Here is a 17,224-nt window from a genome sequence, read left to right as displayed (position 1 = left end):
ACGGTCATAAGGAGTTGGGGCTCCAGATACCCATTCCATCAGTAAACAGAGCAGCTCGCTCTATTCACTGAAGTTCCACCCAAAATTTCATTTGGGACAAAGGAAGAAGGTGAAATCCACTCATCCAAATAGATTATCAGAATTCTCATTTTCTGAGCTTCCTGTATCTTTTGAGGCTCTTTCTTCATAGAGTTCCCGGCCAGAAACTCATACCTCATGTTCCTCTGAACTTTTTAAAAATAAGTTTTTTTCCTAAGGAGTTCATTTTATTTCCTCTTGCCAAGTTATTGCCCTGTCTACCTAATTAGCATCTGTTCCCTCTTGTCACCCCAATTCCCATCCTTTTCCTACTATTTGGTTCTTTTCCTCAAACATACAGTGACTGTGTCCTACTCCACTTTGAAATCTTTTGATGGCTTTCCATCTCGAGGCAGTGTTGTCTTCCTCAAAGGATTCAGTGAGTATTTACTAGAAGGCTAAAATCATTGTGAACCACTGAGCTGAACGCATGTTTTTTTCACACTGCAGAATGTATGAGAGTGTTTCCCGATGCATCTAACCATGGCCCCTTTTCCTGCCACTACACATCCCTGGGAAGTCGAGCAGTGGAGGCAGCCTACTGGGGTCTGCACCAGCCCAGTGACAGCACCACACGTGGTCTCCCCGTCTACAAAAAGGGGCAGCAGGAGCCACCACCTCACAGACTTGTTAGAAGCCTTCGATGACTTGAGATAGGAAAGGTAACTCAGCACAACACGTGGTACCTTGAAAAGTGGCGATTATTTTCAATATTTTTGTGATACATTTTAGAAACAACGTCATACAGGATCTAGTGAAAGCTCCTTAGGCAGTCACCGCAAACCCTTCAAAAGCAGACTCATCTACCTACCAACACTCCTACCCTCCCCACCACGACCTCTACACACACGCACACGCGCGCGCACACATGCACACCCACACACACAGAGCCATCAGTGCAAACTGAACTCTGCCCTCCCTGAAAATTCCACACCTTTTCCTGTTTCTGTACCTTGGCACGGGCTGTTCCCTTTCTTGTTTTCCTATTCTCCAAACTCCAGGGTTTCTGGGAGGCAGGATCCGGTCATTTCAGCTTCCCCAGTGAGTGACTGCATTTGCCGATCATCCGAACCAGGTCAGGCTCTCTCCAGATACCATTTGAAATGGCAGCACAGCAGTGCGTTCAAAACCAGATTTGACCCTCAAAAAGCTTACCATATGGACGTGTCACTATACATTTGTCAAAATTCACAGAATGGGGCGTTCCCATTGTGGCTCAGCGGAAACGAATCTGACTAGTATCCATGAGGACGCAGATTCGATCCCTGGCCTCACTCAGTGGGTTGAGGATCCGGCATTGCCATGAGCTGTGGTGTAGGTCGCAGACATGGTTCGGATTCCATGTTGCTGTGGCTGTGCTGTAGGCAGGCAGCTGTAACTCCAATGCGACCCCAGCCTGAGAACTTCCATATGCTGAGGGTGCGGCCCTAAAAAAAGGTTAAAAAAAAAAGCGCACAGAATGTAGAACACCAAGAGTAAACCCAATGCAAACTATGGACTTTGAGTGATAATATGTTCAAGTGGGTCCATCGACTATAAGAAATGTACCACCCTGGTCAGTGGGGGAGGGGCAGGAGGTCTCTGGACCTCTGCTTCCCACTCACTTTTGCTGTAAACCTAAAGCTGATTTAACAAATAAAATCTATGTTATCTAATGAAATTAGCAGCAAAATGCAAAGGGTAATTAATGTAGATCAAAAATTAAAGCAAAGTGAATTTCCCTTTCCTAACACAGAGTCATCATCAAGCTTCGGAGGCACCTGAACCACAAAACACGTCTAACGGCAAAGCCAAAGAGTCGCCATGCTCTGCTTCCCTGCCTTCAGACAACCCAAACCTTTCCTTTCATCTTAGATGGATTTTTATTTTCTCCTCCAAAGCACCATCGTATCTGGAAAGTCACCCACATACCCAGTCCAGCGAGTGGGGCAGACCTTGCGTTCACCTCTCCCACGTCTGCTCTCGGGTAGAAAATGCATTCCTCCCCAAGGTGTGGGCAGGCAAAGGAAGAAAGAGCGAAGTATTAGATTGCTCCATCTCATCCCTCAATTCAAGACTTTCTATAGGACTGTTTCGCCTTCAATGTGATCTGTCCTAGAATGAAAGCGTAAAACCAAAAAAGAAAGGTGACTTGCTCTACTGTGGATGCACCTGTTCAGAGCACATCCAAATAAAGCCAGCATAAAACACGAACCCCACCTTAGCGCGAGAAGATCGATCATCCCTCAACACACACTTGACAGCAGAATCTGGATTTCACTGCTTCAGCCTTTGTAACAACCCAGGTGTGGGGGTAATCCAGGGTTGACCTCTGCCCTCTCATGGAGAGAAACAATAGTCTGCTGAAAGTTAATTATTATGGTACACATCTCCAGACACCCCTCACGTGAGCCTTCCATTTTCCCTCTACCTGGTGAGTCACAGAAATGCCTTCCCACCCCTACCAACCTGCAGAACGGTGCCTGATCCTTGGACACCCTTGGATCTTCAAAAATCCAATATTCCATCCCAAAATGACCAGCCTTCTTTTCTACCTGCTAAACTCTTGGGTATCCTTCAAGTCTCTTTTCAAAATGTGAGGGCTCTGCTCATCTTTCACTGAGGCTTCTTCTCCCGCCGCTAGGGCTGTGGTGTTCAGTCAGGCAGGTTGTGCACTGTGTAATTCTAAGGAGAGCCACTGCCTTTCAAGCCAGCCCCTGCATTGCATTTTAATGTGGATCATATTCAGTCTTAGCTGCTTTGTACACGCCGGATTCCTCTACTAGTCTGTGCATATCTTGAAGGCAAAAAATTATAACTTATTTATCTTAGTTCCACCAAGTCCTAGGTCAGTGTCTGGAATATTGCAGTTGTTCAATATTTTCTTTAATGAAAAACTATCTTCTAAAACTCTCAAATTGGAATACATATATAAATATATAATATTCCATCTATAAATTATTAGATGCAGCACTATGCATCTGCCATACTATATCTCTTTTAATATTTACAACAGCCCTATAAGGTAAGTATCATTATTCCCATTTATAGGTGAGAAGGCTGATGTAGGGAGAAGTCCAATAACTTTTCCGAAGTCAACTAATGATAGAACCATAACTCAAACCCAAGCCCAAGACTCCAAAGCCTGCACTTACAATTACTTAATCACACACTCTACTGTTCCAATATATGCAGACAATACTTATTCTCATTCGAGTTACTGGGAATACGCAAAAGTAAAACTTTGCAAAGGAAAAAACACTTCCAAATATATATACTTTCAAATGATCTATAATTAAAACTTTCACAAGAATTTAGACCAGCCTCCTGCCCCACTAAAGTATTAAGGTTTCTCCTTTCATGCATACGTTTAAATATGTGTACCCTGATGTGATCCCAAGAAGCGAAAAAAAAGAGCCAACTATCAACCAGCAAGGTCAGAACCTTGCACACGTTTATTCTACTGTGTCAGCTACCAAACTACATGTATCCAGGGGGCAGCACCGTCTCCTCTACAGGAAAATAAACTTCAAAGGAAGATCTGAACACTGCGACCAAAGTGTAAACATGAAGACCCAAGGGAGACAGGGGTGCTCAGTGGAAACAGTTCCCCAGAGGATGAGAGGCCGCGTGTTTCGATGCCAAGGGGAGAGGAAGACCTTCCTGACCCCAATTCCTTTGTGCAAATGGAAAGAGGGTGGACCAGGAGGAGCGAGGAAAGGAATCAAACGTGATCACTTCCAACAGGGACCGGCACCCACGTCCCCATCACCTTGAGTCATGGGCAGGGGTGTCACAGGGCCCAGGACAATCACAGAGCTCTTCCTTGCCCTCAGGAAGGCTTGAATCTAGGGGGTCAGCAATTGTTCCATCACTGGCAACCATCCAACCATGCCCGCTGACCTACCAGCCCACATGCCACATGGCTTAACTAGTAGATCTAGGACGCTTACCTACCAGCCCATATGCCACGTGGCTCTCAAGACACAAACGCTTAACTAGTAGATCTAGGACAGATAAACAGCAAGGTCCTCTTGTAGAGCCCAGGGAAGTATATTCAATACCCTGTGATAAACCATAATGAAAAAGAACATAAAAAAGAATATCTCTATGTATAACTGAATCACTCTGCTAGACAGCAGATATTGGCACAACACGGTAAATTAACCAAATATCAATACAATTAATTTTTTTAAAGACACAAACATTGGAGTGGGTTTCTCTCACAAGTTTCTTCTCCTGAATGACTGTAAGACTGAAAAAGAAGCAGGGCTTGCCGGTTCCAAAGGGCACCACTGGACTAAGCGTCTCCTCTAAAGAGAGATAATGTGATTGTCTTAACTTGAGGTCAACCCTGGGTTTGCTTAAAGCCCAAAGAAAACAAGGGTCATGAGGAATTTTAAAAGGAACAAAACCCCCATTTTACAAGCTCCCACAAAAAAAGCCTCACTGGTCATGCTCCCTCTAAATGCCTTCTCTTTTTTTTCTTTTTCCTCTTTGAAGAGGAAAATATAGAAACAAACAAAAAACAAAAGCAGCTGCATCTACCCCATATGTAGGAGTTTTCTCCTTGACGTGCAGCCAGAATGACAAATCCCCAGCTACCCACTCTACTGTTTTAAAGAGAGAAACCGCACTGGGGAGGATAGTCTTATTACAGCCTCCAGATTGACTGAAAGAAAAGGGGCCCCGGCAGGGAGGGAGTACGATGGACTGGGAGTTTGGGGTTCGTAGATGCAAACTATTGCCTTTGGAGTGGATAAGCAATGAGATCCTGCTGCAGAGCACTGGGAACTATATCCAGTCACTTGTGATGGAGCATGATGGAGGATAATGTGAGAAAAAGAATATATATGTGAATGTATATATATGAGAAAAGGAATATATACATACATATATATGTGTGTATATATATATGACTGGGTCACTTTGCTGTACAGCAGAAATTGACAGAACACTATAAATCAACTATAATAGAAAAAAACTAAATCTTTTAAAAAATAAAGAAAAAGAAAGCCACCTCTGCCTCCCACCCCATGCCAGCTCTAGATGGTATCCTCGCATCTCACAACACGAGAGCAGGTCATGCTAAGAAAAACAGGATGCTTCGAAATCAGGCTGAAGCTAAAAAAGCCTGGCAGGTGCCCAGAGAAGGCAGCTGGTCCCTGGGTGCATTCTGGCGCAGCCACCCACCTCACGTGCACGCTTACCTCCCGCAACTCCAGCCTCTGGGCCACCGCCTCCAGACACTCCTGCCCTGTGCTCTCCACCGACAGCGTGCACTCGATGACATTGCTGTCCAGCAGGCGGATGCGGGTGACAAAGCAGTTCTTGCTCAGGACATTGTAGCGCCGAGTCCGGCGCAGCTTCAGGCCGAAAGGCATGGCTCTGTGGCCCTGGGGCGCTGCCCTCCTGTCCTGGCACCCACGCCCCTGCGATGGCCTCAGCAGCTTCGTGACGGGGTGACGACACTACCACCTGTGCTCCTCAAGGTGCAGAAGGCGTCCATGCCCAGCGTGGCGCTCCAGAGGGTCGCTGCAAACAGAGAAGCAGCAGCAGCAGGGTCATCGGCTGGAAGGGAAGCTCTAGGCGGCAGAGCACAGACTCCCCCACACAAGCACACACCCTGCCGGATGAGCATCCAGAGTCAGAGCCATCGGACTCTGTCATTCCCAAGCATCTTGGTGGAGCTCACGCTTTTGACCTTATAAGGGTGATCTAAGATCCACTTTATGGCCAGAGAAACTGAGGCTCAGAGATTAAAAGGACTCAGCCAAGAATGCACACGGCAAAGCCAGCATCCAAACCAGTGTCTCTGTGACTCTGATTCACATGCTTTTTTCACTGTTCTTTTTTCCCCGGCTGCTCAAGAAAGCAGGAGTGGGAGTTGCTGTCGTGGCACAGCAGAAACGAATCTGACTAGGAACCATGAGGTTGCGGGTTCAATCCCTGGCCTTGTTCAGTGGGTTAAGGATCCAGCGTTGCCGTGAGCTGTGGTGTAGGTTGCAGACGCGGCTCAGATCTGGCAGGGCTGTGGCTGTGGCTGTGGCTGGCAGCTCCAGCTCCAATTAGACCCCTAGCCTGGGAACCTCCACATGCCACAGAAGTGCAACCCTAAAAAAAAAAAAAAAAAAAGGAATGCAGGAGTGGAATTTGTTGTCTTTTTTTTTAAATTTTTAAATATATTACCTCATTTCAACCTCACTAATAACCCTCTGGTGTAGACTGTATGATCCCTATTTTACAGACGGAGAAAGTGGGGTTCAATAATTTAAGCAACTCGCGGATCCTGAACTTAAAATCTGATTTTGTTCCTCCTTACTCTTTACAATACTGCCTCTTTCCTTTCATTAATATTATTTGCCCTTATTTTTAACATTTACACTTTCTTTTTTATTATATTAGACTGGATGATAGACAATGGAGTAGATACACATTTAGTTATTAATTATAAATGAGTAATTAATGATTAACTAGTCAGCAACTTTCTAATTTATAAAAAAAAATTTCTAACACATGAATTCTATTTAACACACTTAAAAAATTACGACGCTTTATCTTTTTTCACCAAATATTTAAGACAGGTGTGGGTAACCACGCGACCATCATTTTGCTCCTTTACAAGATGCCTGATGCAAAAGCCCATCACCCAATCACAGATACGTTAACTGACTAATAAGGAGAGTTACTGCCACCCTGATGTCCCACCAAATGCCAGAAATGACATTACTGCCATGGAGAACACAAGAATAAAATACCAACCACACAAGCAGCTTTGGCATTTAGCCCGGGGCCAACAACGTCTCCCCAGGAGGCTCCTTAAACCTATCTTCCAAAGAAGCCAGACATGTCCACACAATCTCTCTGTTCAACTTTCTGTTCTCCATGAAGCGGAAAGGACCATCTCTGGCTCATAAGATTGTTCTGTTCACCTGATCCCCTAAGTCAGGCAGCCTTGACGGCCTCCACCCCCAGAATCACCTCTGAGCCCTCTGACACCTGAAAGGACAGGCAGGAATAATGACTTGAAGGAATTCTGAGTTAATCAAACGGCTTCACTATTTCAAAACCACTCCCTGTCAGTACCCCAGGCTTCCCGGAGGTTGTCAGGACACAACCCTACAACACAGCAAAACACACTCCCCGGCCGGCTCCCTTGGCCAGTCTTTTGATGCCTGCCCTCGGCACATTCCTTAGCGTGACAGGTACTTGTTTTATGAAGCTTAAAAGACATAGGCTAGAGACTTGGGCTTGGTAAATAGATGAGCATTTCTAAATCACTTTGTGCTGGCAGAGTATCGTGTTTACCTCCAAGAGAGGCTGACCTGATGATCTCCTGATATCAGCAGAAAAAAAAAAAAAAAAAAATAGGGAGGGACCCACCCAAAAAGGAAAAAAAAAAAGTAAAAAAGCATATCAGAATTTTTGCGTGTGTGTCTTTTGTCTTTTTAGGGCCACACCCATGGCATATGGAGGTTCCCAGGCTGGTGTCGCATCGGAGCTACAGCTGCTGGCCTACTCACAGCCACAGCAACGTGGGATCTGAGCCACATCTGTGACCTACACCACGGCTCAGGGTAACAACCTTAACCCACTGAGCGAGGCCAGGGACCAAACCCGCGTCCTCATGCATACTAGTCAGGCTCGTTAACCACTGACCCATGGCAGGAACTCCAGAATACCAGGATTTCAATACAGAGCCCTTAAGAGTTTCCAGCTCACAAACTCCCTCAATGTGCTGGAGCCCAGGGCAGACGACACCAAGACTCAATACCAGTAATAGCCAGGGAGCTTGAAAGAGAGGAAAGTATTTGCTCTGTGGGCACAAGTCACATTTCTCATCCTGGGCCGGGCACTTTACCTCTAGGTGTGTCTCATCTGGAACACCTAGGAAGGAATGTGGCTGGCTTGGTGCACACTTATCCCAGCCACGACTAGAAATAGTGCACAGTCCCCAAACCAGTTACTGAGATTAAAAGTAAATTGCACAACATGCAAAGATGATCACAGTTTGTATAATAAATAAACAAAAACACACAAATAAATGGGAAAGAATGTAAGTTCACCAAAATAATTGTTATCTCAGGGCTACGTGGCAGAGGTATTTAATAGAATTCTCACTTCATATTTTATGTACAGTCGTCCCTCATCCCGCAAGACTGGTTCCAGGATCCCCAAACTTGATGGAGGCTCAAATCCCTTATATAAAATGGCACCATGTTTGCACAGAACCTATTCCGGACACTTAATTCATCTTTAGATTATTAACAATAATATAATGTAAACAGTTGGCCAGCATGGCAAATTCCAAGTGTTCTTTTTTGGAACGTTCTAGAATCTTTTTCTCCAAAATTTTTTGTAATCCAAGGTTGTTTGATGGCAAATTCAAGTTTTGCTTTTTGGAACTTTCTGGAATTTTTTTTTTTCAATTTTTTAAAATCTCAGGTTGGTTGACTCCGCATACATGGAACCTGTGCAAGCGCCAACTGTATTTGTGAGTTATTCTAACATTTGACCACTGTCTTACCTTTGTAAATAAAGATTAGTTTAAAATACATGAACTACAGAAGATGCCTTGTCATGTGCAACATAAAATATATGAACTACAGAAAATAGCTTATCATGTGCAACATCTAACAACCTGGCAATACATCTCCTAGAAAAACAGTTGACTGTTTGAAGTCTTGGAGAACTTTTAAAATCTTCCATTTGCAAGATACTTGCCAAGCAGGGTATCAACAAAAGGTTATAAGAAAACTGGTCTGGTCCCAGTAAAAGTCAGCATCATGAAACAAAAACTGAACAGGGGGATTGGAGGCAGGCTGCTCTAGAGTAACAGAAATTGAGGAGTTAGAAAAACAAAATGCAATGTTGAACCTTAAGTTACAAACACATGAGACCACAGGGAAGCCTATTCAATGCTCTGTGATAGCCTATGCGGGGAAAGAACCTGAAAAAGAATACCTGTATGTGTATGTGAATGGCTGATTTGCTCTGCTGTACACCTGAAACTAACATAACACTGTAAGTCACCTACACGCCAATAAAATTTAAAAGAGAGAGAGAGAGAGGCCATTAGGGAAATTCGAAAGAGCGAGGAGAAGTGAGACGATGTGACAGTTCACCGTGAATTTTTCCTCTGCTCTCAATAGTGAAATCATGGTTATGTAGGAGAACGGCTTCAGGATATATTGAGGACTCATTGGATGGAAGGCGAAGGGCTCCAAATGAGCTGAGTGGTTCTAAGAACCAAAGTTTAACCTCAGGAAACAGAACATGTGCGAACTTTGGTGTGAGAACTGGATTTACCCAGAGAGGCCTGGAGTGAGGGCGGAGTTACTTAGCCTGGCTCAGCCTCAGTTTATTCATCTATAAAGATAAGACCCACCCAGGGTGGTGGTGAGGCATCAGTGAGAAAGTGTTTGGGGGGAGGGGGTACTCAGTAAGGGTGGGCGCGTTCCCTTCCTAAGCCCTCACGGTGAGCTGGGTCTGCTCAAAGGACAGCAGAGAAGATGTGCAAAGGACTTGGGCATCTTAACACCTGCTGCGGACGAAGCCTAAAACAGGCAAAACAAAGAATACATGGTTTAATGTGAAGCAATGAGAATTCCTCGGAGAAACCTGACCACGTGTAACACGGGACCATGCGCTCTCCAGCACGGCTACCGGCCCTCCCCAGACCGCGACACCTGGAGCAGAAAGGAACCAGTCATTAGGCAAAATGTCCCATTACAAGCCCATCCTCAGGGAGTCAGAAGACTTCTCTCTCTCTTAGTCAATCACATGTACACAATGTCTGGTCTTGACAACGGGTCTCTTTGTTTTTTTGTAGAAAATTGATTCTAAACTGCCTTTGTTCTTAGAGTCCCCTTGGCTGTGTCTCTATAGCTGCTGGCACATCCAGTCTCTCTGGCACAGGAGGAGCTCCCATAGGCATCTTGGCTCCCAATGAGAATCCTGAAGGAAAAGATCTCTGTCTGGTTCAGCCCTGTGGTCTCCGAGGACCTGAGCTTTGTACATGGCAGGAGGCTAAGTAAATATTTATCGTTATGATAAAAGAAAGAATGAATCCTGAACCTAGCTGAGATTTTGACACCAAGGTAGGAGAGGGGCCTCCAGGTGACCTCAGTGACAGCTGAGGAATGTGAAGCCTCAGACAGACTGACGTGGGGGCACTTAAGAGAGGCTTCAACTATGTAGAAATAGGATAAGAAGTTATTCAGCTCACGGGTGCTTTTGGGGAAAATACTGTACTCTGATTTCTAAAAGAACCTGCCCACCACCCACGTCTCCCTTCTCCAGCCCTTGATGTGCCTTATCCTGGGGGGTGGTCTCAGCGGCCAAAAAGATGCCCCATCCCCTGGAAGTTCTTTCCAAAACCTACAATAGAACTGCCAGTGGGATGGTGTGCCCAGGATTGCCGAAAGCAATTTGTTGGGATATTTGCTCTGTAAACAGCGCACTTGAAAGGCCTTTTATGGACGAGGCAACAGTGAGAGAGAACATACAAAAAGCTTCAAAGTCACTTTCCAAACCTTCTCCTGACCAGCTCATCAGATTCCCCAAGTCGCCACTGTGTTCCCGTCTATCTGTAACTATCAGCTGTGCATTTCCACTAGCTGGTACTCTCCATTTCTCTTTTTCTAGACGGATCCATGAAAAACCTGCATGCTGAAAACACAAAGCAAAGACAGCTTTCTCCTAACATAGAAAAAATTGTTTGGCTGCTTTAATAAATCTTTAAATACGATAGGTAAAAAGCAAAGGGATCTTTCATAACCTCCACCAAACAGAGCTTAATCTTCTTGACTGAATTACCTGTACAGTCTTTAGAAAAATGAAAGACAAATTAAAATCCACATCTTCACCTCGGTCACCACATTTTCTCTTGATTTCCCACACTCCATTACAAATACTCATCTTTTTCCCCTGTAAAGGTAAATTCGGAAATCACTAGCAGAAACTAACCACGGTTCAGCTGCATTCTGTATTTACCAACAGCCTCTGGAATTTTTCCAGCATTCCCTATTACTACAACTCCCAAGCACACCTCACAGAACTATGTAACCCAGGTCTGGGTGTGAGAAAGGAAATCCGATGTAACTCGTTCATCTTGTGTATAAACCTGCACGAGGCACAGCTGAAGTTTTGAAAGGTGCTATGTCATTGTCCCAAGGAGAGTTTTTGGAAAGGATCAGGTGAGAGCGGATGGGAAAGAAGAGGATACTAAAAATAGCTTCTCTCCTTCTCCCCTTGAAGCATGGCAGAAAGGAAGTTCATTTTGTTTGCTGAAAAATCAGACTATTCATTTCTACTATAAATTTAATTTATATCCACACAGCAAACTATTTCTAGACAAGGAAAATTTTTGTCCCACGCTTAAAACACAAATCTCTAACTTTCAGTGGCTACATAACTACAACGACAAAAGTAGAATGGTCACTTTATTTATTTATTTATTTTTATTTTTTTTGCTTTTTAGGGCCGTACCTGCAGCATCTGGAAGGTCCCAGGCTAAGGGTCGAATCGGAACTACAGCTGCTGGCCTACCCTGCAGCCACAACAACAGGGCACCCGAGCCACATCCTGCGACTTACACCGCAGCTCACAGCAATGCCAGATCGCTGACCCACTGAGCAGGGCCAGGGATCAAACCTGCAACCTCACGGTTCCCAGTCGGATTCATTTCCGCTGTGCCGCGACACGAACTCCCGAGAATGGTCACCTTTTAACATTCCCTCATTTCTCTCCTACTAACTCACTTTCAAACATTCAGTGGTGAGATGGAAAGAAATGTGTCCAGAAATGCATTTTCCAACTTTCTGGGGTGCGTTAACCATGTAACTGACTTTTCAAGGCTTTCTTTCTTTTTTTTTTTTTTTTGTCTTTTTGCTATTTCTTGGGCCGCTCCCGCGGCATATGGAGGTTCCCAGGCTAGGGGTCCAATCGGAGCTGTAGCTGCCTACACCAGAGCCACAGCAACACAGGATCCGAGCCGCGTCTGCAACCTACACCACAGCTCACGGCAACGCCGGATCGTTAACCCACTGAGCAAGGGCAGGGACTGAACCCGCAACCTTATGGTTCCTAGTCAGATTCGTTAACCACTGCGCCACGACGGGAACTCCTCAAGGTTTTCTTAAGCTGTGTTGAAAGTGAGAAGTTCCCACGTGGCACAGCAGGTAAAGGATCTGGCACTGCTGCAGCTGTGGTACAGGCTGCAAACGTGGCGCAGGTTCAGTCTCCAGCCTAGGAACTTCCACATGCCTTCGAAGTGGCCAAAAAATAAAAATAAAGTGAGAAGATAGATTCCTGCTATAGGGCCCTCTCACAGGGAGGGCTACCGACAGGAAAGGTAGCTACAGAACAACCACATCTATGCTGAAAATTGCTGAAAATCAGGAAATGGAGCCCAAACATCCTTTGAGTCATCAAGTGTCACAAAGCCTTTAAGTTCAACACCATCGTCTTTTGCTCAGGAAACAAAAAACCCTGTCACAGTCCATTCACTCTAACCTTATGTATCTTCACACACCTTGCTTCTTAGCCCTTAGCAGATGAGATAAGGAAAAGCACCTTGACAGGACATACAAGTGGCAATGAGGAAGGTGACAGGTCAACTGTAAAACTGAGTCCTCCACAGCATGGAAGGCTGTGTTGAAAATGACCCAGAGTAAACAGAAACAATTAAATAACATCCAGCATGCTCTGGTTAAGAAGACAGAAAAATAAATATATTATTAAATAGACCCATTCATGGTGGTTAGAAAGAACAACAACAAAAATGGTTCTTGAGAGGTAAAGCATCCGTTACCTAGAATCAGGTTTTCCCCCCGAAGGCGGGGTTCCCTATCTTTTATTCCTGCTCTAACGCTCCGAAGCAAACCAGTTCCTTGAAGTAGCAAAGGCTGCCATTTCTAACTGGGGCGTGTGGTTGGGGGAGGTCCTGCAGAAGGCAACTCTGGGAAAACAAGTAGTTCAAAAAGCCTCCCAGGGAAGTGTTAAAAAAAGAAAATCCCTCTCCCACCCCCTGCTTTGAGGATTACTGCCCTGCGGTTTTTAGAGACACAAGCTCTTCCCACCAGAAGGACCTGAAAAGGTCCATTTTTCGTGTTGCTAAAGCTTTTAAGGCATTCAAGGTACATCTTGATGTAGTATATATATATACCACATAAAATACTACTCAGCCACAAAAAAGGAACAAAATAATGCCATTTTGCAGCAACATGGATGGAACTAGAGACTCTCAAACTAAGTGAAGTCAGAAAGAGAAAAACAAATACCAAATGATATCACTTATATATGGAAACTAATATACGGCACAAATGAAACTTTCCACAGAAAAGAAAAATCATGGACTTGGAGAATAGACTTGCGGTTGCTGGGAGCGGGGGGCGGGGGGGAGTGGGATGGACTGGGATTTTGAGGTTAATAGATGCAAACTATTGCATTTGGAATGGATAAGCAATGAGATCCTGCTGCACAGCAGGGGAAACTATATCTAGTCACTTGTGATGGAGCATGATGGAGGATAATGTGAGAAAAAGAATGTGTGCATGCATGTGTGACTGGGTCACCTTGCTGTACAGTGGAAAACTGACAGAACACTGTAAACCCGCTATAATACAAAAAATTAAAATCATTTAAAAATAATAGGAGTTTCCGTCATAGCACAGCGGAAACGAATCCGACTAGGAAACATGAGGTTGTGCGTTCAATTCCTGGCCTCACTCAGCAGGTCAAGGATCTGGCGTTGCTGTGAGCTGTGGTGTAGGGTGCAGATGCAGCTCAAATCTGGCCTTGCTGTGGCTGTGGCTGTGTCTGTGGCCCTGGTATAGGCCGGTGGCTACAGCTCCAATTAGACCCTTAGCCTGGGAACCTCCATATGCCATGGGTGTGGCCCTAAAAATACGAAAAAATGACAAAAATAATAATAATAGACACATGGTGTTGAAAAAAAGAAAATAAAAGGCATATCAGATTAAAAAACCAAGTAGATCTTGAATATTTATAAATAAAATAATATGTCATCTGGGATTTGCTCAAAAGGAGTGGCGTGGGGACTATGCAGGGCTACAGATGAAGCAATACTGGCCGCAAGTTGCCAGCTGTTGAGGGTGGAAGCCAGGATGTCAGGCCTTACTCCACTCTGCAGTTTTGTGTCTGCTTGAAATTTTCCATACGAAAAAAACTAGGTTTATTTATTTATTGTTTAAATACAGAAGTCTTCCTTACATGGTACTTTGTAAAGGAACCTGGTAAGACAGCTAACAGTGCCCTCTTTGCAGCGATATGTGACTGTAAGAAGGGGGTCTGTGTTTTCCTTCCCCCCAAACCCCTCTGGCTCCGCCACTGCCAAAGTTGCATTTAACCTCATCAAACGGACAGGAAGACGTTCTATTTGGAGGTAAAGTGACAAGCCGGATACAATGCAGGCAACAATCAATCGGGCCTAAGATAAGGGATTCTTCTCCGTCCAACTTGCATAATCAACTGTATCAAAATACCTGACTCTGGCTTACTTCTCAAATGAGCTTTCTCTGTCGATTCATGCCAGCAATGCTTTGTCCTAAGAGACTCCGCCCTTCTCTGAGAGACCGTAAAATCAGCCATGCTCAATTCCAGTTCTTGCTGCTGTCAAGTGTCTACACCCAGGGTGGCGTGTGTCCTGGAATGTCAGAGCGAATCACAGCCAGGGGCCAGAGGGGAGATGCCTGCAAGGGTCAGCACACCAAGAAAGCAGCGATGTTCAAAGGAGATGAGACGCCAGGACACGCTGCTGAGCTCCATCTCCAACAGCCCCGGGAGACGGCTACTCCTAAGGGCCCATGTCACAGACGAGGACGCCGAGGCTGGAGAGGTCAAGAGCTTGCCCGAGATCACACAGTCACTGAGGCCACCACCTGACCCACCACGTTCTTACTCAATGAACCATTCTAATAATATCCATAAAGCAGGTGGGAAACTATGACCTGGTGATATAAAAATAACAATGACAAAAGCAAGTCACCACATTCTATAAGGAAGACTGTGACGTGCCGTCTGCAATCTGACTGCTCACCCACAATGGACTTGGCTCAGGTAGGGTGGAGATGGACCCCAAGGCTGGTACCCATTTTTAGCCCCACGATGGTCTAGGCAGAGGGCACAACAGCAGCATCAGGGTCCTGTTCGGGCCACAGCGCCTCCCACCCCCAATGCCTCTTACCTAGACGGTTTTCCTTCTACAAGTCCTGGTCTGCAGGCTGTGCTGCCCAGTAGAGTAATGCCGGCAGGTCGAGTACAACCTCTTCAAAAACCACTCTCAGAAAGGATCACACCAACAGGAGAAGAGGTTTTCCAGCCTGGTCATATGACTCACTTGTCAAAACAAAAGAAACTGGCTGAAGGTAAACACACCTTTAACCTGCTTCACCCTCCTCTGGGATGTGCGCCCTGAAGGGACAAAGCTGGTGAAGAGAGGGGCTCTCTGTGACAGGCTGCTGCTGCAGGAGACCGCCCTCAGCCAAGTTTCCACACCTCCCTCTCCCCCGCTTCCTTCCTGCCCTGAGTTCCCTCGACTTCCCTCACCCGTCCAGGGCTGTCGGATGGGAGCACTCAGCTGCGTCACTTCCTCTCCAAACAAGAGCAGCGGCCAAGCATCGCTGCCAAGTCGCTCCCCCTGGTCTGCCCGCCCAGTGCCCAGCATCCCTGGGTCATCGCCTCGTTCCTTGGTTTTCTCCAGCCCCACCAGTGAGCCTCACCCGATGTGAAGTCATTTCCATCCCTCAGCCGCGTATAAGCTGCATCGCCACGGCTCAGAGCTGCCTCACTGTCTGCACGTGTAACACGGGGATGCTAAGAGCCTCCACACAGAGTTGTTGCAGGCATTAGAGAGAGGTGAGGACTACACAGAGCACATGGGTGGCACTACGAATTTGTCTGCTCTCACGGCCCTTACTGCTGTTGCTATTTCACCGAGTACGGCAGGAACCCAAGGCAACCCAGACTGCCCGCGGACTCCCGCAAGGGCAAACACTGCTCTCCAGCAAGCCAGTCGTTATAGGATGTTTAAGGTTAAGGTTAAGGCTATTCACCGTGAGGAGACAGAACATGAATGCAGAACAAGCAGCTACAGGTCCACCGACAGGGTGCCCAGCGGGTTTCAGATATGTGACCACTCCGGTGAGTCAGGAATACAGCCAAGCGGGTTCTGAAGTGTTATAATGCAATCACTTCTCCGGAGCCAAGATGCTGAATCAGGGGGAAGGAAGAATGAAAACAGGTATGAACTAGTGTCAGCTGTGAAAGAGTTGCATCATCCCAACTGATGTAACCAAGTGCTAATTACCAATGGCAGAAAACAAAGCCTCGAAACAAGACGGTCACGTGACATACACGCCCCTTCATACAGGAAGACGACATACACACATGCGCACAGGATGGCAAACCCATCTGAACTATCCTTTCTTTTCTTTGTCCTCTGCCTGGTAGACGTAGATCTTACACACACACACACAAAGTGGCTACTAAGTGGGTACTTGGTAAAACATACATTGTACGAAGTAGCTCTCAGTGGCATTACAAAGAAAGGGCATCTGTCTACAATTTGTTCACATACTTCTATTCCTGTTACCATCGGTGACCTCAAACCTGAAGATGTGCTCAGCTGCCTGCATCTTGGGGAGCAAGTCTGGGCCTCTGTAAACAAGACGCTGCCTGTGGGGCTGGTTCTCCCCCTGTATGGGGGTCATCTGTGCCCTGTGGGGTGTGAGCCCGGGAAGGGCTAGGAAGGCAGATTTTAAGTGCTTCAGCTCTTAAGTGGGACTCTAAGCTCTTAGAAATTGAAAAGCTTACACATGCACCATTCCTAACAAATTCATGTCTAATAAAAGCAGCAAAGACTACACAGAGTAAACCTCATTTAAGAGGCTCCCTTTGCCCTCTTGATTTATACATGTTTCAAGATGTTAAGGATTTTAAATGCCCCTAGAAATAAACACCATTTACTAAGATCTTTGTACCTATGCAAAAAAGAAAGGAAGGAAGGGACCACGGGAGGAAGGAGAGAAGCGAGGGAGGAAGGGGAGGGAGGGAGGGAAAGAAAGAAATCCACCCCTGGGAAAATAAATGCATATCTGTTCTTCCCAGAGATTGTAAGAGGGCAAGAACCAACTGTTTCACACAA

At 45.7% G+C, this 17,224-nt stretch overlaps 1 protein-coding gene across 2 annotated transcripts in view; it reads right to left on the bottom strand.

The window, feature by feature from the left end:
* PTPN14 (protein tyrosine phosphatase non-receptor type 14) overlaps positions 1–17,224 on the bottom strand; it is a 193,379-nt gene that overhangs the window by 117,350 nt on the left and 58,805 nt on the right. The window contains exons 1-2 of one of the 2 annotated variants that reach the window (XM_047751747.1): positions 15,266–15,856; positions 5,268–5,592 (exon numbers count right to left, since the gene is read on the bottom strand). In XM_047751747.1, coding sequence (XP_047607703.1) covers positions 5,268–5,441 — 174 coding nt within the window. In that variant the 5' untranslated portion in view covers positions 5,442–5,592; positions 15,266–15,856. Of the gene's footprint in view, positions 1–5,267; positions 5,593–15,265; positions 15,857–17,224 lie in introns of those variants that run through there. The other variant, XM_047751746.1, reaches the window with a different exon arrangement.

Source organism: Phacochoerus africanus, chromosome 11 (genome assembly GCF_016906955.1).
Source record: "Phacochoerus africanus isolate WHEZ1 chromosome 11, ROS_Pafr_v1, whole genome shotgun sequence".
Lineage (NCBI taxonomy): Eukaryota > Metazoa > Chordata > Mammalia > Artiodactyla > Suidae > Phacochoerus > Phacochoerus africanus.
Note: the sequence above shows the minus strand (reverse complement) of the source record. Positions and strands in the feature narration are given on the sequence as shown.